Source organism: Myxocyprinus asiaticus, chromosome 1 (genome assembly GCF_019703515.2).
Source record: "Myxocyprinus asiaticus isolate MX2 ecotype Aquarium Trade chromosome 1, UBuf_Myxa_2, whole genome shotgun sequence".
In the NCBI taxonomy this organism is placed as follows: domain Eukaryota; kingdom Metazoa; phylum Chordata; class Actinopteri; order Cypriniformes; family Catostomidae; genus Myxocyprinus; species Myxocyprinus asiaticus.
In genome coordinates this window covers 17,338,370-17,364,951 of record NC_059344.1, presented here as the reverse complement: position 1 = coordinate 17,364,951, position 26,582 = coordinate 17,338,370, and the positions used below count along the sequence as shown (strand labels likewise).

Genomic DNA, 26,582 nt, shown 5'->3' with positions numbered 1-26,582 from the left:
GGTATATTGTTTAATATTATAAATACATTAATTCTTAAGAGAATTTATACAAATAGCCTAAGCTCAAATATGTGTAGTAGCCTAGTGTTAAATGCATTAACTGGAAACACTTTTGTGTGTGATAAACTGTAAACAATCAGTCATTTTTACATGTCCAGTTTAGGGAAAGAGGAGAGGTTTTGAAAAAGGGCTGGAAGTGGACAGCAGAAATGTGGGATGAGCAGATTTCAGTTACCGCTAAAAAAACGGTGCACATATCAGAGGACACTGTTACCACAAACCGCCTCGCCAGCACAATTCTAAGAACATGCGTGTCGGCGAAGGGGTTGTGTTTGCATGAGTGTGTGAATTTGTACCTGTGTGTGTCTGTGCTCTGAAATAGAAGGTGCTGAGACCACCAGACTCATGTCAGATGGGGTGACAAAACCATAGCTCACTAGAATAAGGCTTTCATTAAGGAAACATTGACTAGCTTTTGTAAGCTAAGCTAACCAATAGACACTCATAAGGAATCACGCTGCAAGAGGATGTTCTTTCACACTGTCTAATACACCAAAATATTCATATTAATTTGACATTAATATAGACTTACCCTACCACACTGCCCATTTCACAACAGAACATTAATATTCCTGAAGTACAGAGACTTGATCATCAGTGCTTTGTATAACGAGTTTAAAATACTTGTTGTTTTGTTCTGTCATGCAGTTATTTAGGAAATGAATTATATGTGGTGTACCACAATTGTTTTATTCAAGAGCCAATAAACATATTCTTTTAATATAAGCAACTGTATAGAGTCCAAAAGTCAGAGACCACTAGTAAAGAAAGCTTCTATTTTGAATTGTTACTACAAACATTTACAAATATATAATTACAAATGAACAGTATAACAATTTGAGTGAAGTTTAATCTTTAAGTTTAACATGCAGTTTGTTTTAGTGTTTAGTAGGTCCCCCTTTGCTTTAATGATAGCATGCACTTAAGCTGGCATAGTCAAATTTTAACGATCCATGTTTTTCCATTATATGATCCAAGAATGTTCAACAGATCTTGTGAGCATCTTGTGTTCTTCAATGGAAGCAAGGAAAGGAAATCTGACCTTTTGCACAAAGGAGTTAACATGGTCATCCTGAAAGCCAATTTATTGTACGTGAACCATTACTCGCACTGTTATGGATTGGTCTTAACGGCATATCTGCACAGATCTGATGCTGCAAACACATCTGCGTCATGACACTTTCAAGAGTGCCAACACAAATATCTCGTATCATGCACCTGTCATCGACAAGTGCATGGAGAACAAATGAATGGCCACTCTTTGAGATTAATTTAATTGCGGTAGCCATTCATTTATTTATTAAAGTTGCTTTTCCACACCATTCAAAATAATGGACGACAGTCACGGAATTAGCCCACAATATAAAAAACATATCATTTCTATGCACAAAGATGTTTTAAATTAAAAATAAATAAACAATACTAGTAGAAAAGCATCAGTGTGCTTTTTTGGAACACTAACATATAGCCCAATTCTATAAAATTATTGTTTATGCTTTTGAAAAAATGCCAGCAAAATTCCCTGTATTAAATTAAATAAATTAGCCTACCAAATGAATAAAGCATGAAATAAAATAATTAATTACCAAATGAAGTTTGTGCCTTTTCTTTACACAAACTTAAATTAGCCTTACCCTGTTTTGTAGACGAAAAAAGTCTGCTGAATGACATTCTCAGAATGTTCTCCACTTCTTTCAAGATTATAAACTATCAGAACTATTTGTCCATTGCCGAGTTCACTTTCAGATAACTAGCATTTGAACATTTTAAAACTTTTAATTATTTTAAATCTAACCCTCTTTACCTCGGATCGCATTTGCTGAGCTTCTTCAGAAAATGCATTATGACACTAAAATTAAAAGTTCCTTAAAAGTTGCTGGAAAAATATGTGGGATATAATGCAGCTGTGATGGCAATGCTTTAGATTAGATGATTGTTCAAAATAGCCTTTTGAATATCAAGAATATATCATATGTAAACCCTGATATTACGCCACATACATTTTTCTTTAATAGCTGTGCACAATGCATATACACATCGATGGATGGTCCTTATACTAAGACCAAAAGTTTCCCCCACTACTTGGTGCAGGTTGCCAGCTTGAACAGGGACATGACAATTCACTTTTGGGTGGCAACCTGCGATAGGTGCAACATCAGGACCAATATTACAGTCCTATCAGAAGGGCAACTGTTCCCTTTTGATTGCAATTCCTCGTCTTATGATTGCATTTATTTGTGAAATTAAAATGACAGTAAGCTGGCTAATTTCAGTGAATTGTCTCAATACTCTCCCCATTTTACCAAAACTTTGGGGGGAAACAAATTAGGGACATCTGGGAGGTGAAAGGTACACAATTAGTGTTATACACACATTTCTGAATGGAAACAGCTTAAGGGCAGATTTCTTTTGCTATAAACCAAAACTTATGTGACAAATGTTTTTAAGCATGACGTCATCACAAACAATTTTTATCGATAAAACGCTATTTGAATGGAAACAAGCAGAAGATGGCAAATTTCGCAAACTTTTTTTACGCATTTTCATTTTGTCGATAACAAAACAGCGCGAAAAGTAGATGGAAACTTGGTTATTAATATTACAAATGGCTTACAAATGATTAGTAACCTATAAATAGAACATATATATATATATATATATATATATATATATATATATATATATATATATATATACAGTACATATACATTGGCAGCCAGAAGTTTGGAATAATGTACAGATTTTGCTCTTATGGAAAGAAATTGGTACTTTTATTCACCAAAGTGGCATTCAAGTGATCACAATGTATAGTCAGGACATTAATAATGTGAAAAATGACTATTACAATTTGAAAAAAAAAAAAATTCAGAACTTCTTAAACTACTTCAAAGAGTTCTCATCAAAAAATCCTCCACGTGCAGCAATGACAGCTTTGCAGATCCTTGATTTTCTAGCTGTCAGTTTTTCCAGATACTCAGGTGACATTTCACCCCATGCTTCCTGTAGCACTTGCCATAGATGTGGCTGTCTTGTCGGCACTTCTCACGCACCTTACAGTCTAGCTGATCCCACAAAAGCTCAATGGGTTTAAGATCATAACATTCTTTTCCAATTATCTGTCGTCCAATGTCTGTGTTTCTTTGCCCACTCAAACCTTTTCTTTTTGTTATTCTGTTTCAAAAGTGGCTTTTTCTTTGCAATTCTTCCCATAAGGCCTGCACCCCTGAGTCTTCTCTTTACTTTTGTACATGAAACTGGTGTTGGGCGGGTAGAATTCAATGAAGCTGTCAGCTGAGGACACGTGAGGCATCTATTTCTCAAACTAGAGACTCTGATGTACTTATCCTCTTGTTTAGTTGTACATCTGGCCTTCCACATCTCTTTCTGTCCTTGTTAGAGACAGTTGTCCTTTGTCTTTGAAGACTGTATTTTACACCTTTGTATGATATCTTCAGTTTTTTGGCAATTTCAAGCATTGTATAGCCTTCATTCCTCAAAACAATGATTGACTGACGAGTTTCTAGAGAAAGCTGTTTCTTTTTTGCATTTTTGACCTAATATTGACCTTAAGACATGCCAGTCTATTGCCTACTGTGACAACTCAAAAACAAACACAAAGACAATGTTAAGCTTCATTTAACAAACCAAATAGCTTTCAACTGTGTTTGATATAATGGCAAGTGATTTTCTAGTACCAAATTAGCAATTTAGCATGATTACTCAAGGATAAGGTGTTGGAGTGATGGCTGCTGGAAATAGGGCCTGTCTAGATTTGATCAAAAATTACTTTTTTCAAATAGTGATGGTGCTGTTTTTTACATTAGTAATGTCCTGACTATACTTTGTGATCAGTTGAATGGCACTTTGGTGAATAAAAGTACCAATTTCCTTCCAAAACAACAAAATCTGTACATTATTCCAAACTCTTGGCCGCCAGTGTGTGTGTGTGTGTGTGTGTGTGTGTGTGTGTATATATATATATATATATATATATATATATATATATATATATATATATATATATATATATATATATAAGCAATATCACAGGAGCAAGAGTGCGATATGGCCCTATATCAGCACTGCTGTGATTCGGCCGCAGGCCGAGTGCCGTAGGTAATCACAGCAATGCTGATTTAGGGCCATATAGCATGACTGCGAGTGTGATATTACTTATATACAACAGTGCAATGAACAAGTAAATTGTACAAAATTTGGAAAAACTGAGTACGGCAAAAAAAAAACCGCATTTGTGCATGGAACTACTTGCTGATGCGATGGATCAGAATCTGCCGTTGCTGGTTCAAACCAAATGATGCATCCAAGCCTTCGTTAGTAATTCAAAAATGTAACTTCAGAAATAGTATCACAGCTTGTGCTGTTTCTACCAAGTTATTGGATAAACAGGGATGGATGTGTGTGTGTGTGAGAGAGAGAGAGAGAGAGATGGAGTGTGTGCGATCACCTGTTGCCACTCCCAAGCAGAGATCTGTCAGCTTTCTTAAGATCAGCTTTCTCAATGGAAAAATAGCCGTCCAAGCGCCCTATTTTGCGGTAGCCGGTGTGCAAGAGTCTTTCGCTATAGAAACCGCAATCTTCTCTGCCATTTTAAACAGTATTTCCTCTCCAATGTGAAAAGTCTGGTTAGAGGTAAGCACCTTGAGTTTGTGTAATTAATCAGTCTGTTGTGTCTCTCAGCTGTGATGAGCCGTAATGCTGAAGTTGTTCGTTTAAAGCCATTTAAAGCTATTTCCTGGCTTTAGTAGTGTAGTAGTAATACAAGCGATCACCTAGTGCTGTTGTATGTAAACACTGACTGACGCTGACTCCATGTCACCTAACTGGCTCATATTACACACAAAAATAATCTTTTGCCACCACCTGCTGGCTAACATACAGTGCATCCGGAAAGTATTCACAGCGCTTCACTTTTTCCACATTTTGTTATGTTACAGCCTTATTCCAAAATGTATTGAATTCATTATTTTCCTCAAAATTCTACAAACAATACCCCATAATGACAACGTGAAAGAAGTTTGTTTGAAATCTTTGCAAATGTATTAAAAATAAAAAACGAAAAAAAAAAAAATCACATGTACATAAGTATTCACAGCCTTTGCTCAATACTTTGTTGAAGCACCTTTGGCACCAATTACAGCCTCAAGTCTTTTTGAGTATGATGCTACAAGCTTGGCACACCTATTTTTGGGCAGTTTCTCCCATTCTTCTTTGCAGGACCTCTCAAGCTCCATCAGGTTGGATGGGGAGCGTCGGTGCACAGCCATTTTCAGATCTCTCCAGAGATGTTCAATCGGGTTCAAGTCTGGGCTCTGGCTGGGCCACTCAAGGACATTCACAGAGTTGTCCCTTAGCCACTCGTTTGTTATCTTGGCTGTGTGCTTAGGGTCGTTGTCCTGTTGGAAGATGAACCTTCGCCCCAGTCTGAGGTCCAGAGCGCTCTGAAGCAGGTTTTCATCAAGGATGTCTATGTACATTGCTGCATTCATCTTTCCCTCGATCCTGACTAGTCTCCCAGTTCCTGCTGCTGAAAAACAACCCCACAGCATGATGCTGCCACCACCATGCTTCACTGTAGGGATGGTATTGGAGAGGTGATGAGCGGTGCCTGGTTTCCTCCAGACATGACGCTTGCCATTCAGGCCAAAGAGTTCAATCTTTGTTTCTTATGGTCTGAGAGTCCTTCAGGTGTCTTTTGGCAAACTCCAGGCGGGCTGTCATGTGCCTTTTACTGAGGAGTGGCTTCCGTCTGGCCACTCTACCATACAGGCCTGATTGGTGGAGTGCTGCAGAGATGGTTGTTCTTCTGGAGGTTCTCCTCTCTCCACAGAGAAATGCTGGAGCTCTGTCAGAGTGACCATCGGGTTCTTGGTCACCTCCCTGACTAAGGCCCTTCTCCCCCGATCGCTCAGTTTGGCCAGGCGGCCAGCTCTAGGAAGAGTCCTGGTGGTTCCAAACTTCTTCCATTTACGGATGGCCACTGTGCTCATTGGGACCTTCAATGCAGCAGAAATTTTTCTGTACCCTTCCCCAGATCTGTGCCTCGATACAATCCTGTCTCGGAGGTCTACAGACAATTCCTTGGACTTCATGGCTTGGTTTGTGCTCTGACATTCACTGTTAACTGTGGGACCTTATGTAGACAGGTGTGTGCCTTTCCAAATCATGCCCAATCAACTGAATTTACCACAGGTGGACTCCAATCAAGTTGTAGAAACATCTCAAGGATGATCAGTGGAAACAGGATGCACCTGAGCTCAATTCTGAGTGTCATGGCAAAGGCTGTGAATACTTATGTACATGTGATTTTTTTTCGTTTTTTATTTTTAATGAATTTGCAAAGATTTCAAACAAACTTATTTCATGTTATCATTATGGGGTATTGTTTGTAGAATTTTGAGGAAAATAATTAATTTAATCCATTTTGGAATAAGGCTGTAACATAACAAAATATGGAAAAAGTGAAGTGCTGTGAATACTTTCCGGATTCACTGTATGTAATGTCAAAAAATTACATGTAAAGAGACACAAATACAGTAGCTCTTAACCCATCTGCACTGCTCTTACACTTTAGTTTAGAATGGCACAAACACAAGCGGAGTGATACAAACTGTGAATCGTCCGAGTGATGATGGTGTGAGACCATCAGTACTCATGGAACGTCTCATGTCCAATCAGATTCGAGGACTGGAACTAACTGTTGTATATATATACATATACATACTGTATATATTTATATACACACACACACACACACACACACACACTCTCATATATACAGTTGTGCTCAAAAGTTTGCATACCCTGGCAGAAATTGTGAAATTTTGTCATTGATTTTGAAAATATGACTGATCATGCAAAAAAACTGTCTTTTATTTAAGGATAGTGATCGTATGAAGCCATTTATTATCACATAGTTGTTTGGCTCCTTTTTAAATCATAATGATAACAGAAATCACCCAAATGGCCCTGATCAAAAGTTTACATCCCCTTGAATGTTTGGCCTTGTTACAAACACACAAGGTGACACACACAGGTTTAAATGGCAATTAAAGGTTAATTTCCCACACTTGTGGCTTTTTAAATTGCAATTAGTGTCTGTGTATAAATAGTCAATGTGTTTGTTAGCTCTCACGTGGATGCACTGAGCAGGAGGACAAACTCACCGTAGCCCCCAGCTGTCGACAGAATTCTGCAAAAAAAGGTGACACAAATTGGGGGCCTATGTCAGAAACCATGTTGACCGTGAGGCCATGAATGCGGAAGACGTGGTTAAGGACAGCTACTGCTGTCTCCCTCGCTGAAGGTAATTTGGGGAGGGGAATAAAATGAGCCGCCTTCGAAAACCGAACCACTACAGTCAAAATGACTGTGTTGCCATGGGAGTGGGGAGACCATTTACAAAATCCATGGCTATGTGTGACCAGGGTCTCGAAGGGACAGACAGCCATTGGAGGAGCGAGTGGCAGGTAGAATGGTATCTGGTGGGACGGTGGAGGTCTTGACCTCAAAACATCGAGACAAGGAGTTGGGCTTAATGTTTTTAGAGCCTGGGTGATACGAAAGGACGAAATTAAATTGAGTGAAAAATTCACGTGGAGGTGAGATACGTCAGAGGCGCGGCAAGCTGGCTGTAATTCCTAATAAACCTCAGATAAAAATTTGCGAACCCCAGAAACCGCTGTAATGCCTTGCGAGAATCTGGGGTTGGCCAATCGGAGATGGCTCTGACCATAGCAGGTTCCATGTGCACTCCCTCGGATGAAATGATGAACCCCAGGAACGGAACCGACTGTGCATGAAAAGCACAATTCTCTGCCTTGATGAACAGCCGATTCTCTAGCAGTCGCTGAAGCACCTGTCTGATGTGCTGAACATGGTCCTGGATATTCTGGGAGAAGGTCAGAATATCATCAAGATAGACAAACACAAAGTGATCAACCATGTCTCTAAGCACGTCATTAACGAACCCCTGGTAGATGGCGGGGGCGTTGACCAATCCGAAAAGCATAACCAAACATTCAAAGTGCCCCCTATGAGTGTTAAAAGCCGTCTTCCACTCATCCCTCTTCCTAATCCGGACAAGGTTATAAGCGTTGCGTAGGTCCAAATTCATAAAGATAGACGCTCCCTGCAAGAGTTTGAAAGCTGAGGACATCAATGGCAAAGGATTGTGATTCTTCACCATGATGTCATTCAGCCCCCAAAAAACTATGCAGGGTTTAAGCGAGCCATCCTTCTTCCCCACGAAGAAGAACCCCGCACCTGCAGGCGACGAGGAAGGGCGGATGAGACTGGCTGCCAGAGAATCATTGATATACCTGTTCATGGCCTCCCTCTCGGAAGCCGAGAGCGAATACAGCCATCCCCGAGGCAGCAATGTGCCAGGAAGCAATTGAACTGCACAGTCGTATGGGTGATGAGGAGGAAGGGTCGTGGCGCGGGACCAGCTGAACACTGAACTCAAGTCATGGTATGTCAACGGTACTCCGGATAAGTCCATCAGTTCATCCTGCAATGAAACACAAGACTGGACAGGGGACACAGCAGAGTTAAGACAGTGTGACAAACAATAAGGACTACAAGCAAGAACAGTGTTGGCTGACCAGTCTATGTGTAGGTTGTGCGTTACCAGCCAAGGATGCCCCAACACTACTTGTGCCAATGGAGATTGAATCAGTTAAAAGGACAAATGCTCTGTATGATTTCAAGAGACGAAGGTGACTGGCTTAGTGGACTGGGTGATGACGGACAGCGGCGTGCCACTAAGGATGTGTGAGGTGATGGGTTCATCCAACTGGACCATAGGAAGCCACCATTTAGAAGCCAAGTCGAAGCCAAGATCCCTTTGGCTCAAGAATCCACGAAGGCTGAGACCGTGTGACAAGCAGATCCATACTACAGTTGGGTCGGGAGAAGTATCCGAAGTCCAGGGGTTTTGTCTAATGGTGTTGCGCTCGACAGTAACCCCTTTCCTACTGATGAATGGTGTCTTTTATCAGACAGGAAGCAGAGAGATGAACAGACCGAGCACAATGAAAGCATAGTTGTAAAAGATTCCAGTAGGAAGGAAGCGGAAAGCGGGGTTGCAGTCCAGGTAATGGTGTCTTATTTTCACAAACACAGTCTTTGGGCTTTTCAGCTTAACAAGCACAGCATTAACTCTTCAGTTTCACAAATAATATCAGTGGTAAACCTTTCAATAGGCGCACACACACACAGCGTCACTGGACTATCTCTCTCTGTCTCTCCGGCGTTCTCTGCAGCCTTTTCAAGCCCAGGTGTTAAGCATCAATTATCACCAGGTGATGGCCCTTACCGCTTCCTCTCTTCCCAATGACAGACACACGACCATGTCCCGCTCCACATAACCCCACCGCCCGACTCAGGCCCAGGCAACGTCCGGCCTGCTAACCCCCCCTCCCCCCATTCCTGGAGAAGAAATCAGCCACAACCATCTGCGGCCCCGTCCTGTGGACCACCTTAAATTTGAAGGGCTGAAGTGTCAGGTACCAACGAGTGATCCGTGCATTGGTATCCTTCATGCGGTGGAGCCACTGAAGCGGGCTGTGATCCGAGTGGAGGATGAAGGCCCACCCCAGCAGGTAATAGCGGAGGGTTAGGATCGCCCACTTAATGGCAAGACACGCTTTTTCAATCGTGCTGTACTTAGTCTCCCTCAAAGAGAGCTTATGACTAATGTACAGCATGGGGCGCTCCACCCCTTATACCTCCTGCGAAAGCACGGCCCCCAACCCCCTCTCTGATGCATCAGTCTGTAAAATAAAGGGGATAGAGAAGTTAGGAGCATGTAGAAGCGGCCCACCACAGAGTGCAGATTTCACCCTCGTAAAAGCCTGTTGGCACGCCTCCGTCCACTGGACCGGATCTGGCACCCCCTTTTAGGGAGATCAGTCAAGGGGCTGGTGACATCAAAGAAATTAGGCACAAATCTTCTGTAATAGCCAGCCAGCCCCATGAACTGTCTCACCTCCTTTTTGGACTTGGGATGTGGGCAGGCCGCTATCACTGCGGTCTTATAAAACCTCATAATCAAGATCCCTGACTCGCCATGTAACCTTAAAGGGTCCTTGCCACTTGGCGAGTAATTTTGAGCTCGATATGGGGAGTAATACAAGTACTTTGTCTCCCGGTGCAAATTCCCGTAGCTGGGCACCCCTATTATAGAGCCGGCTTTGTGTCTCTTGAACTTGGAGCAAATTCTGCTGTGACAACTGACCCAGTTTGCTTGAAGATCAAGGAAATATTGAATTTCATTCTTGCTTTGGGAAGGTCCTTGCTCCCATATCTCCCGTATGACGTCAAGCACCCCATGGGACCGACGTCCATACAGCAGCTCGAAGGGGGAAAACCCCGTGGAGGCTTGCAGAACCTCACTGACTACAAATAATAGGGGTTCCAGCCATTTGTCCCCATTTCTAGCGTCCTCGTGTACGAACTTACGAATCATGTTTTTCAGGGGTCGATTAAATCGTTCCACCAGCCCGTCAGTTTGCAGGTGATAAACGCTGGTGTGAATCAAATTAATCCCCAGCAATTCATAAAGTTTGCGTAGTGTACGTGACATAAACCTTGTGCCTTGGTCGGTGAGGATTTCTTTCGGAATCCCCACCTGGGAGATAATTTTGAAGAGTGCTTCCGCAACACTGCGTGCTGAGATGTTGAGTAAAGGCACTGCTTCCGGATATCGTGTTGCATAATCCACCAGGACTAATACAAAGTGATATCCGCATGTTGACCGTTCTAATGGCCCAACGAGGTCCATACCAATTCTTTCGAATGGGGCCTCGATTAACGGTAATGGGCGTAATGGCGCTCTTGGGGTGGCCGGTGGATTCACCAACTGACATTCACGGCATGCCGCACACCATCTGCGTACATCCCCACGAATGCCCGGCCAATTAAAGTGGGCCAATAACCAGTGCAGTGTTCTTTCTTGTCCTAAGTGACCCGCCATAGGATTGTGGTGAGCTGCCTGGAAAAGTATTTTCTGACGGCTCCTTGAGACTAATAACTGTGTTGTATTTTCATGGGTTTGAGTGTCCTGCATCACTCAATACAACCGGTCCCTAATAACTGAAAAGTATGGATATGTGAGGGCAACATCAGGCTGGAGCTGCTGGCCATCGATTACTCTCACTTGGTCAAAGGCGTGCCTAAGGGTTTCGTCACGCGACTGCTCTAGAGGGAAATCCCCCTCCAGGAACCCCCTAAGGTTGGGAATGCCAGAGGATTCCCCTTGTCATTCTCATGCTGAGCAGACGTGGACGGCCCCGGCTCTGCCTCCCCAGCCATCGCGTCACATGACACACACCGAGATTTTGGTTTGCAGGACCCATCCACACATAATGCTTTTAATAATCTCTTAAACCCTGGCCAATTGGTTCCCAGAATCAATGGATGGGTGAGGCAGGAATTAACCGCTGCCTCCACTCTATGCTTTACTCCCCGAAATTGAATAACGGTAGTCATTACCGGATATTTGTGAACATCTCCGTGCACACACCTCACCATCACCTTGTGGTTTATACACAAAGCCCTGTCATGAACCAATCCTAACACAAAACTACATTTGACAGAATTTTTTTAATTCAATAATAATAGTATGCTGAAATATATCCACAATCAAAAGAAATAATACAAATAAAATAAAAAACAGCTGATTCCCGTTTTAGCTGAAGTCCTACCCAGGTGTTTTGTCTTCTATGCCATTACCATCTCTACAAAAGAACATTTTTGGAATGGTTCCTTTTGCAAGCATGGATTATAAGTAGGTTACAGAGAAAGAGGAGTTGGCAGGAGAAGGAGAGGAGTGCAAATGTGTGGTAGAAGACCAATGAGTAAGACCAAGAACTGTAGTCTCAGATGAGATAAGGGCTACTATTATGGATCATGTGATAAACCATGGTCTATCTTTGAGAGAGGCTGGCCTGAGAGTGCAGCCAAATCTCCCATGCTCAACAGTGGCATCCATAGTGTGAATATTTCAACAAACAAACAGGTAAGGTATGCATTCTGCATGTGAACCTAACTGACCTACATTACAGTGGCCAGTATGATGTACTGTAAATTGAGATTGCAGAAATACTTACATGTATTATTCTGACTGTGACCTTGTAACTTTATTTCACTTTGAGATTTTGGCATTTTTGTGCCACACACAAATATGTGAAAATACAGTTAAGTACACTGAAGAAAATTGCAGCATTTGAGATAAATTCCATACTGTTAGTGTATAAAGGAGTACATTCTACACAGTGATGTGCCTCTCTTTCTTTGTAACAGAATATTGGTTTACATGTACAAAATCAAGCATACCTTAAGCCAAAACGAAACATCTTGTAATGATTCCTGTTGTTTGTGTTTATTAGGTCATGTGTTTTTGAGTGACAAATTATTTCTATCTGAAGAAACAGTTTGCCAGTGTTTTGGTAAAATGAATTGATTTTGAGAGATGTATGAAGCGGTGTGATGGTTGTAGGGCATTTTGAATGAAAGGTTAAACGTTGTGCTAGTATGTTGGTAGAGATGACTGTGTGAAGAGTTTTGAAGATGTGTTCTCAGTATTGAGAAATGTGTGAAAATTATTGTAAAAAAAAAACCTGTAAAATGGGAACATAATTAATTTGTGTATTTATTTATTTTTTTGCATTGTAAACATGAAATGTTCTAACAGTGTGTGTGTGTGTGTGTGTGAGAGAGAGAGAGAGAGAGAGAGAGAGAGAGAGAGAGAGAAATAGGCCTAAATGGAAAGTGGAAAAGTTGAGGCCTTCACTATTTTTTTTTTTTTTTTTATCACTTTAATGTTTAGTTAGTGTTTGTGTGTGTGTGTGTGTGTGTGTGTGTGTGTGTGTGTGTAAGAGAGAGAGAGTGAGAGAGAGAATGAAAAAACTGCCATCTCCTGGACATAAAGAATGAAAATGACCCCTTAAAGTCCCGTTTTGCATGCTACTTTTTTCATGCATTTTTTTTTTCTACTGTGCAAACTTTCACGCCTCTCGCGAAATTACTCAACTTTTATGGGATGGTTGGAACCATGAAAGTGAGGACTACTTGGTGTTTGTGTCCATATCACGCAGGTTCCGATTTGATTTGTTTTCCTGAATCCATCTTGTGTGCGATGACTCGTGGTTCATTTGGTCACGTCTGAGACGCAAACTCACCGTCCGCAGAAACCGTGTCCCGATCAGACGAATTTCAACAGTAAGATTTTACTTCATAAAACACGAGGTATGTTACCGTGGTGCAACTCAAATGTTTTAGGAGCCCTCCGGGTGTACATATAATGTTGTTTTGGTCGTCTAAAATGAGTTTTTCCTCTGTAAAATGACGGATGTGGACAGTGCGAAGCTGGGCCGGAGGCCTGCAAACATCGGGATATTTTCAAGACCGATCTGGAAATAGTTTACACACTAGATTAGAGGTCTGCATTCCTGCGGAACTCCCGTGCGACCCGATTAGATTTCTTATGACGCAGGAGTATTTCCGAGTTGAAGGCGGGAGGTACTTGCATGAGATATGGACCGTCAGAGAATAGCCTCAAATAGCCAATTTGGATCTCTCTCTCTCTCTCTCTCTCTCTCTCTCTCTCTCTCTCTCTCTCTCTCTCTCTCTCTCTATTTATTTATTTATTTTTTTTTGGTTGTTTTTTTTTTTATTTTTATTTATTATTATTATTTATTAATGAATGCAAAAAAAAAACAAAAAAAACACATAGATTTATTGGATAGGTATCCAATATTTAGAGTAGGCAGGCAGCCAGGTAGGCAACGGGCTTTAATAGAATGACAGAGCAAACGTGTCTCGTTTGGAAGGCTGCATGCTAGGTAGGACGCGTCCTTTGAAGGCTGCAGTATTCCGAGTGTCCTTTAAACAAGTCTCATTTAAACGAGACGGCCTTCGTAGGACAAACGGAAACGGAACGTAACATGGTTGCTATGACAGCACGCCACTCTTTAACAAGCGGGAGCACTTTGAGTGAGAAGGGAACAAAGTCCCTTTAGAAGAGCATGTATGAGGTACATTTTAGGAGAGTTATAATGATGTAAAGAGAAAAGAAAATAGATTTTAAAGGTGTACTTTTAGTCTAATACTTTATTTTAATTATATATTAATATAATTATACATATGATATACTCTGCACCCATCTACTGAGGTACTTGGAAATTAACATTACTTGCGTTTGAACATCATATTTACGTACAAATTGGCGTTATTTTTTATTTTAGACATTTCTGTTGAAGCAAAGAATTGTGGGTTGTGAGTGCCCACGAAGGATACACCTCATGCATCCTCCGAATTCCCATGAAAGAAGGTCGCATTCGAAGTGTCCTGCTGGCTTTTCTGAAACGAGACAGCCTTGATGACGTATGCGGCCGAGAATGCGACCTCCGGAGGATGCAGCCTTCCAAACTAGAGACAGCCTGAAAGCATGTGAAACTCAAACTAGAAAATGGTAAATTTAAGGCGAATTCCAAACGGCGTTTTTGCGGCCTTGAAGGGCACTGCTGGAAGGGGACACCACATGAAGGGGTGTTCCAAACGAAAGTGAGCAACTTAAGCCCTCCACGAAAGGTCCTTCCTCAAGGCCGTTAGCCAAGGGTACACGCGATGGTCACTTCAAGGAAGTAATTTTACCATTTATGATCACGTGACCCTGGGTGGCGTGTCCTCGGGATATATTTTAAAGTAAGGTTGTCAATCAGAACATATTAAATGTTCAAACGCTCAGGCAAGGGCCATAGCCCTTTTTTAACAGATACATCTCCTCTTCAGCAGTTTACGTTCGTCCTCATACATAAGATAGTAGACAGTAGGTGTGTAAATATTTGCTCAGATGACGATTCGATTACGATTAGTTACCTCACGATTACGATGCATCATGAAATCTGAAATTTGGCCACGATTCAATTCTATTATATTGAAACGATTCTTGCTATTTTCCAAAATATGATGGAAGCACAAATGTGTTCACAACATACAACATAGTGAGAATACTCAGACATCAGGTTTTACATTCACAGCACATTTCTTTTCAAGTGCTCTTGGTTTTAACCAAAGTAGAACCAGAATAACAATGTTTGAATTGAGGATCCACTGTTGAACTCTAAAACAAAAATGTAATGCAAAATAAAATTACTCCACTTCAGACATTAATGCTTTATAATATGAGCATATAAACCTCATATTTTGGCAAGTTCTTTGTAGTGATGGGAAGATTGGATCATTTTACTGACTTGAATCTTTGAGTCTCGTTCAGCAAAATGAACGAATCTTTATTCAAGTCATTTCATTAATTTCGTTGATTTGAGCAGAATTAAATTAAAATGTTAAATTTTCAATAGCCAAATCCCCCCAACACGTCCACTTACACAAACTTTGATTATAGTCCCAATAATGAAAAATTGATAATGCAGCCAAGGACAAATAATGAGAAACAGAAATGATTAGTTCACCTCTCGAGTCTTCTGGTCCGAGTCATTCGTTCTTTTGTTATGTGATAGCCGTATGTGCAAAGCGTATACGTGTGACAAAAGAACGAACGACTGGGACCAGAAGACTCGAGAGCTGAACTAATCATTTCTGTTTCCTGTGTGAGCAATGCATAGCGTTTACGGCTGTCACGTGACAAAAGAACAAACGACTCGAACCAAAAGACTCGAGAAGTGAACTAATAATTTCTGTTACCTGTACAGCACCTCTGCGGTTTTCAACAAACTTTTTATTCAACAAAGGTTGCGCAATGCACATGCGCGGCAACACAAAATGAAAGAATCACTCTCTGAGACTACTCGTTCTTCTGAGTCACAGAAAAGATTATTTCAAAATGAACAAATCGTTCATGAACGACCCACCACTAGTTCTTTGTACTTACCATACAGTGTCAAACAAAAGCAAAGTGCAAAGGTGACAATACACCAGCAAACAAGAAAAAAAATACCCACAGGGCGAAAAAGACGATGTTGAAGTAGGTGTAACATCCTTAGAAATTTGCTGACTGCACACCTCATGCTTCGTTTAATGTGGTTATCCATGTTGGTTGTGTTCCCCTTATACTTCATTTCTGTTTGGCATATTTTGCATATTGCAACCGTTTTGTACAGAGTGCTGCCCTTCTTTGTAAATCCAAAATGTTTCCAAACATCCGATTTCGCATGAGGAGGATCATATAATTGTTCCCGACTAAAAGTAGAGCTTGATGCCATGATCTGCGTTTTCATCTCTTCACCCTCGCTTGCACTGTTTTTTTCACCTGTTTGTCCTGCGCTCTCATGACTGCTCTGGAAGTTGATTTGGGGGTTGGTATTTGTGGATTGTGTAAACTTAAAATATGTTTAAAAAAAAAAGTATTTTGCTAAAGGAAATGAACGTGTTATGCATATAGCATTATTTATTATGTGTAATAATTTATACAAATATAAATAATCGATTTTTTTAATTAATAATCGATGCATTTAATTTTTTGCATCACATCGATGCATTGTTACATCCATAGTAGACAGCCATAAGCAGAGAGATACTCCAAAACAGGGCTCATTTTTTCCTGTAGGCTAGTCTAAACCTGTGGTTTATTATTATGTATTATAAAGACCTGTCGTGCACCAAATAGCATTCGGTGGGAAACGTTAATTCATGCATTTTATATACATTTATGTACAGATATATGACTATTATTATTTTTATTAAAACAGCAACCGTAAGCAATTTTAAATAAGACACAAAAGGCAATGTTTAAAAAACTAATTAACAGCAATAAATAAGAGATTCCTGTTGTTAGAACAGCTGGGCTGCATCGTCATGGTAACATTTCAGGCGAAGGTAAAGTGGAAGTGATGTATGTCTTTCATTACTCCCTTCATCAAGGGTGTTCCAAACGGCCATACATGAGATGCGAGTGCCCTGCTCCCTCCAGAGTTCCCACTTCAAGGGCTCAGCCCTTCGGAGGGAGTAGGGCATAGGGATGCTCACTTCTGTTTGAAATTTGCCTTTAGTGTTAAGAAACCAACTTCAGGCGAGTCAAATTGGCATAATTTTCACACGTCATCTGATAATAGCAATAACAGAAAAAATGAAATATTCTTTGTATGTACATGTTGTCTATTTGTATGTCTTTTGCTAAATGTGGAAAACAAATGCTGGGTTGCGTGAACGGGAGTGGTTAGGAAGAAAATCACTGTGGGCAGAGAGCGGGTGAACATGGAGATAAATTCAGCGGGAGCTAGTGTTTGGGTGCGGGATAGAAACAGTCCCACGCAGACCACTACACTAGTTAGACTATATAATTATTATTTATTATTATTATTTAATTATATTTTTATTTATCACACATTATACGTTTGCACATATACAGTGAAATTCTTTTTTTTTCACATATCCCAGCTAAGCTGGGTTCAGAGTGCAGAGTATATATGTCATATTTACGCTTTTTCATGTATTTAATCTATAAAAAAAAGAATGTTTTCATTTTGTATGAGAGACATTAACTAGTCAAAAATAATAATAGGCTTATAATAATAAAATTAAAAACTAATAATAATAACAAATTTATTTACTCTCTTCACTTATTGCCATCTGGAGCCATATATTCTGTCAAGGCTTAAATTGGACTGCAACGGTCCGGCAACTTTGCTTGTTTGTACGTATGAGTAGTGGTACGTAGTCGGCCCTACCGCTTACCCGAACACAAGAAACAGGTGGTACAGGAAGAATTAAAGGCCATGCTTAATATGGGAGTAATACAAGAATCCCACAGTGATTGGCCCATCCCGGTGGTTCTGGTACCTAAGAGCGATGGCTCAGTCCGATTCTGTGTGGATTATAGAAAAGTCAACACGGTGTCGAAAGTTGATGCGTATCCAGTACCATGTATTGACGAACTGCTTGATCAATTGGGCATGGCTCGCTTTTACTCGACACTGGACTTAACAAAGGGTTATTGACAGATCCCCTTAACACCGATGTCCCGTGAGAAAACGGCCTTCTCCACACCATGTGGATTACACCAGTTTTTGACCCTTCCGTTTGGTTTGTTTGGGGCCCCGGCTACATTTCAGCGTCTGATGGACAGAGTCCTCAGACTGCCCGCTGTGTATGCCGCTGCTTATTTGGATGATATCATTATTTATAGTAATGATTGGCAGCGGCACATGCAGCATCTGGGGCCGTTCTGAGGTCGCTGCGACAAGCGGGGCTCACAGCAAACCAGAATAAGTGCGCAATTAAATAGGTGGAGGTATGGTATCTGGGGTTCCACTTGGGGCATGGGCGACCCCAAATTGGTAAAACTGCAGCGATTGCGACCTGTCCGAGTCCTAAGACCAAAAAGGAGGCGAGACAGTTCTTGGGGCTGGCTGGCTATTATCGAAGGTTTGTGCCTAATTATTCGGACGTCACCAGCCCGCTGACTGATCTCACTAAAACGGAGCTCCAGGCCCAGTCCAGTGGACGGAGCCGTGCCAACGGGCGTTCACACAGGTAAAAGCTGCATTTTGTGGCGGGCCGTTTCGGCATTTCCCTGATTTCTCTCACCCTTTTGTTTTGCGGACGGATTCATCAGACGGGCCTGGGTGCTGTTCTGTCCCAAGTGGTGGAGGGGGAAGAGCGCCCGGTGCTGTACATTAGTCAAAAGCTCTCTATGAGAGAGACTAAGTACAGCACCATAGAGAAGGAGTGTTTGGCCATCAAGTGGGTGGTCCTCACTCTCTGCTACTGTTTGTTGGGATGAGCATTCACCCTCTGTTTGGACCACACCCCGCTTCAACGGCCCCACTGCATGAAGGATGCCAATGCCCAGATCACCCGTTGGTATCTGGCACTCCAGCTATTTAAGTTCGAGGTGGTCCACAGACCAGGGGCGCAGATGGCTATCACGGACTTCCTCTCCAGAAAGGGGGGGGGTGGGAGTGGTCAGTCTAGACGGTTCCCCCGGCCTGAGTCGGGCGATTGGGGGTATTTGGAGGTGAGGGTGTGGTCGAGCGCCAGTCTGGGGAGAGAGAACGCGGTAAGAACATCCACCTGAGATGAATTGTGACTAATTACCATTTCTATGTTCGCAGTGAGAATCAGGGGAGATAAAAGACGGCCCAGTCTAGAGAGAGAGTTTGTTACCACATACAGCAGAGACTGTGAAGCTGTGTACACTGAAAAGCATGATTATTGAATGCTGAAAAGCTATTTTGAGTTTGTCTAATTAAAGACCTACCTTTTGAGTTAAAGTCCCAAGTTTCCCGTTTCCTCCTTTCCCACCCAACGAACCCCATCACAGACATTAAAACTGTTTTCTGTTGTGATATCAAAAACTTGAATTATACTTTTGCTTCTTTTCTGAAGAGATGATGGATTAAGGCTGAATGTATTACATTATGAAAAGAAATAATAGCTACGAAGCACATTTCTGCAAATTAAAAAATTGAGAGGCCTGTCGAAATATTGCATTGTTTCTTATGGTTATTAAAAATCTTACATTACATCACAATATACAAATAATAACATACAATGTACAGTATACAATACACACAATATAGAATACACATACACACAATATAGAATACACATACACACAATATAGATACACATTATTCAATAAAAAATTATATATAGTATATACAGAATGTACAGTAGGTTGTATTGTACTGTATTGACATTCAGGCCGTCGGTTGATAGTCAGTTGCCAGTGTGTTAAGAGAGAATATAATTTATGACAGTCCAGTGTGAGATAATAAGATTAATAAAAGTGCAGTGCTGATTTATATTGATCGTGAGAGATCAAGAGTTCAAAAGTCTTGATTGCTTGGGGGAAGAAGCTGTAATGAAGTCGGCTGGTGCAGACTTTGGAGCTGGCCAATCATAGTGAAGATTTTGGGGTGGCACCTGGGATGGTCAATGGAGCGAACTTTCAGACAGCACTTATTTAAAGGTCATTGAAGTACGCATACACATTTAAAAAAACGTAATCACTTACACTACTTTTCAAAGCTATAGTTTTTGTAATACAAAAAATGTTAAATCAAAAAGATTAATTAAAAACGAAGAGCTGCATCAATGTCATTTATTTTTCTCCTCTTGTCATCTGTGGCAGGGTGGGCCAAATCAAAGGTCATCACAGGCCTCAGTTTGGGCACCTCTGACCTAGTCAGTTCCACATGCTGGTAGATGCAGCTATTCAAGGGTGGCACGTGACCGCATACAGAGTTATGTACAGGGTTGAGAGGGTTACTTTTGAAATGTATTCCACTACAGATTACAGAATACATGCTGTAAAATGTAATTTGTAACGTATTTCATTAGATTACTCAAGGTCAGTAACGTATTCTAAATACTTTGGATTACTTCTTCAGCACTGGTAGATTTTTTCACTTGTTTTGACTATAAAAACTCTGCCAGTACAGTAAGACAAAATACACATGTTAAAAATACATTCTCTGAAAAACCTAAATATCTTATGCAGTGTTGTTTCTAAAACAAGATAAATCAAACTGATCTAGTTTTAAGGATTTTTAGATATTTTTACACGTAAACAATACAAAAATTATTATCAAGAATAAGATTTTTGCCCTAATATCAAAGGTCTTACTAGAAAAAAGAAATTATGATCTAACGTGAATTTTCTTGATAAATAAATATGATCGTGTCTGGTAACGTGCATGTAAAATGGCTAGAAATAGCATTTTAACTTAGCGTAAAGCTGACAATTTACACAAGGTTTATTTCTATTTCTTCTGCTCCAAACTTACTTCAAACTTTCTTCTCTGTCTGCTCGTATGAATGTAACACATCATAAGAAAGTGTTTCACCGCTGTTCAAATGCACTTTGGATCACATCATTTATATGTATAAATGTTTTCCATCTGAAAGGACTAAATATTAAATGAAACAAATGACAATGAAATGCAAAGTAATCTCTTCAGTAATCAAAATACTTTTAGAATGTAACTGTATTCTAATTACCAATTATTTAAATTGTAACTGTAGTGGAATACAGTTACTTATATTTTGTATTTTAAATACGTAATCCCGTTACTTGTATTCCGTTACTCCCCAACCCTGTATATATATATATATATAATTTTTCTGTCTTGAGAGGGGCTGAAAACGCAGCGCCAGCGGTGTCTTGAGTCCTGATAGGTCCAGAGGAGGGATTTAAAGAGGGAGTCTCTGGTCCAGTGCTTACAGTAGATGGCGGTAATGCACTCAGTTCTCAGTTTGCGAACCGCCATTAAAAAATGAAAGAAGAAGAAGATTGATTTGTCCTGAATCCATCTTGTGTGCGATGACTCGTGGTTCATTTGGTCACGTCTGAGACGCAAACTCACCGTCCGCAGAAACCGTGTCCCGATCAGACGAATTTCAACAGTAAGATTTTACTTCATAAAACACGAGGTATGTTACCGTGGTGCAACTCAAATGTTTTAGGAGCCCTCCGGGTGTACATATAATGTTGTTTTGGTCGTCTAAAATGAGTTTTTCCTCTGTAAAATGACGGATGTGGACAGTGCGAAGCTGGGCCGGAGGCCTGCAAACATCGGGATATTTTCAAGACCGATCTGGAAATAGTTTACACAATATTTAGACTATATATGTCCACGTTTACGTGTTTTCATGTCTTTATAAAAAAGATTGTTTCTTTTTGTATGAGAGACATTAACTAGTCAACAACCCCACGCTAGACAGACTAAAACACTTACGTTAAAATCAACGATACTGGATTCATGAGCTTCATTAAATGTAATGAGAGGTTTCAGTTTGTCGTGTGTTTGTGTTGCAGACGGTTTCGGTCATTGAACGAAACGCTCCTGTTTCTCGAGCAGTGCAGATGGGCTGTGACGCATCGAGATACATCGTCTGCTCCGTTTTATTCCTATAAATGTGTGTTAGTTGTTCGTCTCACGATATCAAACGACTCGTGCTGTACAAGTACAGAACATGTGCTGAAGTCGGGTTATAATGTGGGTCTAATATCACCATGTGTGTCTTCTACATGTTTGTATGAGTCCTGAAAGAGCTGCTCTATCTAGTCTCCATAATCAGTGGCTGTGATTTAACACATGTTAAGGCGAGATCTGGTGTCAGAAATGGCTGCTGTGTGAGTCGCCGATCACTGTTGTTCAGTGGACATTTGGCGTGTAGTCGCTGGATGGCGGTGCAGGTCTGAGCCAATGAATGTTCCCTCTGTAACACTTCCTGCAACCATCACATGCATGTCATGAGCCTGACCTGCTGTGCACGTACAAAATACTTTTTTATTTATTTTAGTACTCCCCGATACCTGCTTCTTTTTTTTTTCAACTCAATATCAGCAGTTTATTTAAATTTTATCATCAAAATTGTTTAAATAAATACACTAATTAAAATTTAATCAAATGAAATTATAACAATACATTTTCAACATAAAAAAAAAAAAAAAATCAAATGAAGTGTTTATACAGAACCAAACATCACAATCCTAAATGCAACATTGGAGTTATTTTTGTCAAAAAAAAAGGTACTGCATAATAGAGCATCACAGATGTGAGAGATTGCTTAAATATAATAAAGTTACTATTATTAGTAGTATAACAGTTAATATTACATAACTATACAGTAGTGATCTATTTCTGTCATACTTTTTTCATTTAAATTGAGCTTTTATTTTTAAGTGTTTCTGTGTCGTTAGACAAGGTGCTCTGCCGTAATAACTGCAGATTCCCAATCTGGAAAAGCCAGTCGCTACATGACCCAAAGTGATTATTAAACCACAAAAGGCTACTATATAAATAAATATGTAGTCTGTATATGACTTGTGCTAAAAAGTGAATTGGCGCTTTGCCTGCTATTACAGAGTATGCGACGCTCATTATAGTGTTTTCCGTGTATGAGTCAAGGATCTCTAAAGGTATGAGCAGTTTGTGTCTTTATGCCTGCACAACACCAGCTCCACACATTCACAAGCACTCACATTTAAAATGCTGCATGTGCAAACAATCTGTTTATCTCATTAAATCTCATCTTTTGCTGTTAAATAATCTCACTGGGACATGACATGATTTTAATCTGTGTGCTGAATGTTTACATAATGACATTCGTACATCAGATGGTATCGGTTTTTGGTATCGGAGCATTTTTACGAATACGAATACCAGTACATGGGCGTGGTATCGGACACGATTCCGATACCAATATCAGTATCGGTGCATCCCTAGCTTCAACTCAGCATGAAATCAAAATTCACCTCATTTATGTTCTTAATACATGTTTCTTGACGTATTGTGCATGATTCACAAGTGTTCTGTTATTATTCCAAAGGGGTCAAAATGGTTTATATTCATAATCTTTCATGAAAATGTAATAACAGCTGATGTCACCCAGGCTGCAGGGGCATGGAAAATGTTAACCAATAGCTGTTAAGGCATTTTGTGAGCCTTTTTAAAATTTTGCCAACGGTTTTAGTTTGTAATAAAGGTAATGAAAATCACAGCAAGTTATGTTAGATTTGAAGTGTCACCATTGGGATGTCAAAATGCTCTCAATAGTGAACTTCACCTTCATGTCTATGTCCCAGTCAAAAAAAAAGACTCTAAAGTGAGTGTCAGCACTGTTTCATGCAGCGAGTAGTCTTTCCCCACCAACTGCAAACTCTCTTTCAGGTCTGACTCCATTCTGTTATTGAACGCTTACTTTTCACAATCCGGTCAATTATCAGTGCATAAAATCATGTCCCGTCCTGCATTTCCCCCACCCCCCGTGTTAAATATACTGTTTCACTTTGAAATGCATCACATTACAGAAACAAAAATGAGTAGCAAATGTTCACGTTTCACTTCATGTTTGCTTTTACGCTGGTTTAGATTGTGTAGTCTGCTGGCAAGTTCTTATGGAGGAGGTAATGTAGTGAGTTGGATTGCAGGTCTTCAGCGATCCACCTTAAGGTAATTTCTGTTGATAACGATGGACAAAATTGACAGTCCAGACTGCTGTTTTTTTTCTATAAGTCAGCTTTGATCTAAAAGGTCAAAGTATTACTCAGGGGTTATTAATATATCATGATTGCCTTAAGTGTATGAATTAACAGTCTGCCTTCTCATTTTGTCCTGTCTTGAGGTTTGTTTGTCCCTCCTTGCTCGCATTACATTCAGGCTAAATGTCTCATACCACAGTCTTGCAAAACAAGAAAAGCACTAAAACAAATGCATGCAAGTTATGGTAGTCCTAAACTGTAATATTATTTTCCTTTGTCTTGTCCCTTTTGCTTGCTGTTTTTCCTCCTCAGTGAAGACATGGAAAGCAGTTTAAATCCCCTTAAGCTCAGGAGGATTTTGAAGCTGGTGATTTGAGGGTGCTTTACTGAAGGAGAAAGTGATCGCAGCACTTTTGCCATTTTTGTGACAAAACCTGAAGACACCAAGCCAATAATCCTTTCTGTGTTTTCCCCCTAATTTTTTCAGCTTTGCATTGTTCTTGGAAAGTTGTGTGCCCACTGTTGCAAATTCCCTGAGCCATTTTGAGAGTCTGCCACTCTTAGGCCCTGGCTCCCTTCAGTTGGCACAGATAAAGACTCTTGACACTCCACCAGCTGAATGCAATTGCTGGCAGAAGTGTCACTCCCCTGCAATTGCTTCACCTGCCTTGACCTTGCTCAACTTTCTTAAGGTCACCATGTCCCATCCATTATATAATCCCCGTGGGGGGACATACCCTAATAGTCAGAGACCCATTGTACATGGCCAGTTTGGGTCACAGTCTGGACTGGAACTGGGGGCAGCCCGTCTTGGCCCAGGTTCCATGTCCACTTCTCGTGGGGGATTGATGGTTAACCAGCAGATGCCCTTTGCGTTGGGACAACGTCAGTCACAGATTTCCCAAGACCTTGAAGCCGCCATAGACCGGAACCTTCGAGGAGCCCGTGAGGAAGTTCGCCTTCTTACTCAAATACTACAGCAACCCAAAACAGACCCCCGCTTGAGAAAGGACACAAGGGATGAAGGGCTTTCCTCAGGCGGGACTGGTTACACAGGGACTGGTGGCTCTTTGAGATCTGATAAGGCGGACTGGTCTCTGTACCAGGCCCCCAACAAGCCCTTTGCCTCTTCTAGCTTGGATCGTTCTTCCAGTTCCACACAGGTGTTCCAGTCTTCGAGTTTTGGTGGCAGTGGAGCATCCAGCAGTTTGGACAGCCAACCTCTGCCAGAACAACGACCTTCACGCTACACCCCAGAAAGTGCCAGCAGCATCCTCGCCAGCTTTGGACTCTCAAATAAGGACCTAGAGCTTCTAAGCCACTATCCAGATGATCAACTGACACCTGACAACCTCCCAGTTATTTTACGTGACATCCGTATGCGCAAAGCGAATAGAAGCATCGCTGATATTGATGCAAGATCCGAACTCATGGGCTCGGACCCGCGGCACAGCAAAGTCATTGACTATGGACATTTTAGTAAATTTGGCTATCCTGAGGAGAGCACAGATGGCTATGCAAGTGAACACCTACATAAAGAGTCACCAATGTATGGGAGGGAAGTCTCTGGACCCCCCTTTAGTGGTATGGACATCACAAAGCGTCCTCAGCCATGCCAAGCAGCTTCAGGTCCTGCACAAGTTCCAAAGCTTCAGAAACCTCCACCAGTGGATCCAAGACCCACCAAACCATTCCCAGCAAGACCATCTGCTTCCCAGTCTATTCTGCCATCTTCCAGTCGACCACCTCCTCAGATGCCGCCGCCTCAGATGCCGTCTCTTTTACAGATGCCACCTCCACAGTTGGTGCCTCAGCTTGGTGTTCTTCCTCTGATGACCATCAATCATATGTCCGGGGGTCCAAGCTCTAAATGGATCCCGTTCCTTTCACCTCCAATCAGTGCACCTGCTGCAAAGAGACTTCCGACCCCCACCATGATGAATGATTACTCAGCAGCTACTCCAAGAATCTTTCCTCATACATGCTCTCTATGTAACATTGAATGTTTCCAGATTAAGGTGAGTATTTTCTTACCCCAAGTTGTGTCTCATTTGTCATGTTTTGCATTTATTTTGTTGTATGTAAAGGGTCACATGGGTTGTTTTATTCATTTAAATGTGTGTTGCCCTACATTGAACTAAAATTGTATTAAATTTAACAATTAAATAAAATATCAGAAACCGGTAATGAAATGTTAATGTATGTTAACTCGCTCATTAATTATGTTTGGTAAAAAATATACATATATTTTGGCAATGAAATAGTAGAGTAGATAATACAGTAGGTAGACTAAGGCTGAATTTTTAAATTCATAATTAGTAGTTAGACTACTCCAAGCCAATCCAGTGTTGGCATCCTTGGGAGGAGACCTGCCAGTCTATTTACTGGAAACCTGCAGATGCCTGATGAAAAACCTGTAATTTCGCTGAAACCTAATATCAGCCCCTTGAAAACTACAATTCCTATTGTGGAGGCAGAGTTAAGAAGACCTGATGACTTACTACAATGCTGAAGACAAGAGGCAGAAGACCGTCTCCTTCAAGAATGACCA

The 26,582-nt window shown here is 40.9% G+C and overlaps 1 protein-coding gene across 1 annotated transcript in view; it reads left to right on the top strand.

Annotated features, from left to right (window-relative positions):
- The window catches only part of LOC127415978 (zinc finger protein 638-like), a 126,040-nt gene that overhangs the window by 16,885 nt on the left and 82,573 nt on the right, over positions 1–26,582 (top strand). Inside the window, 5 exon segments of the mRNA XM_051655082.1 lie at positions 21,399–21,450; positions 23,922–24,002; positions 24,519–24,629; positions 24,631–24,677; positions 24,680–26,049. Coding sequence (XP_051511042.1) covers positions 21,399–21,450; positions 23,922–24,002; positions 24,519–24,629; positions 24,631–24,677; positions 24,680–26,049 — 1,661 coding nt within the window.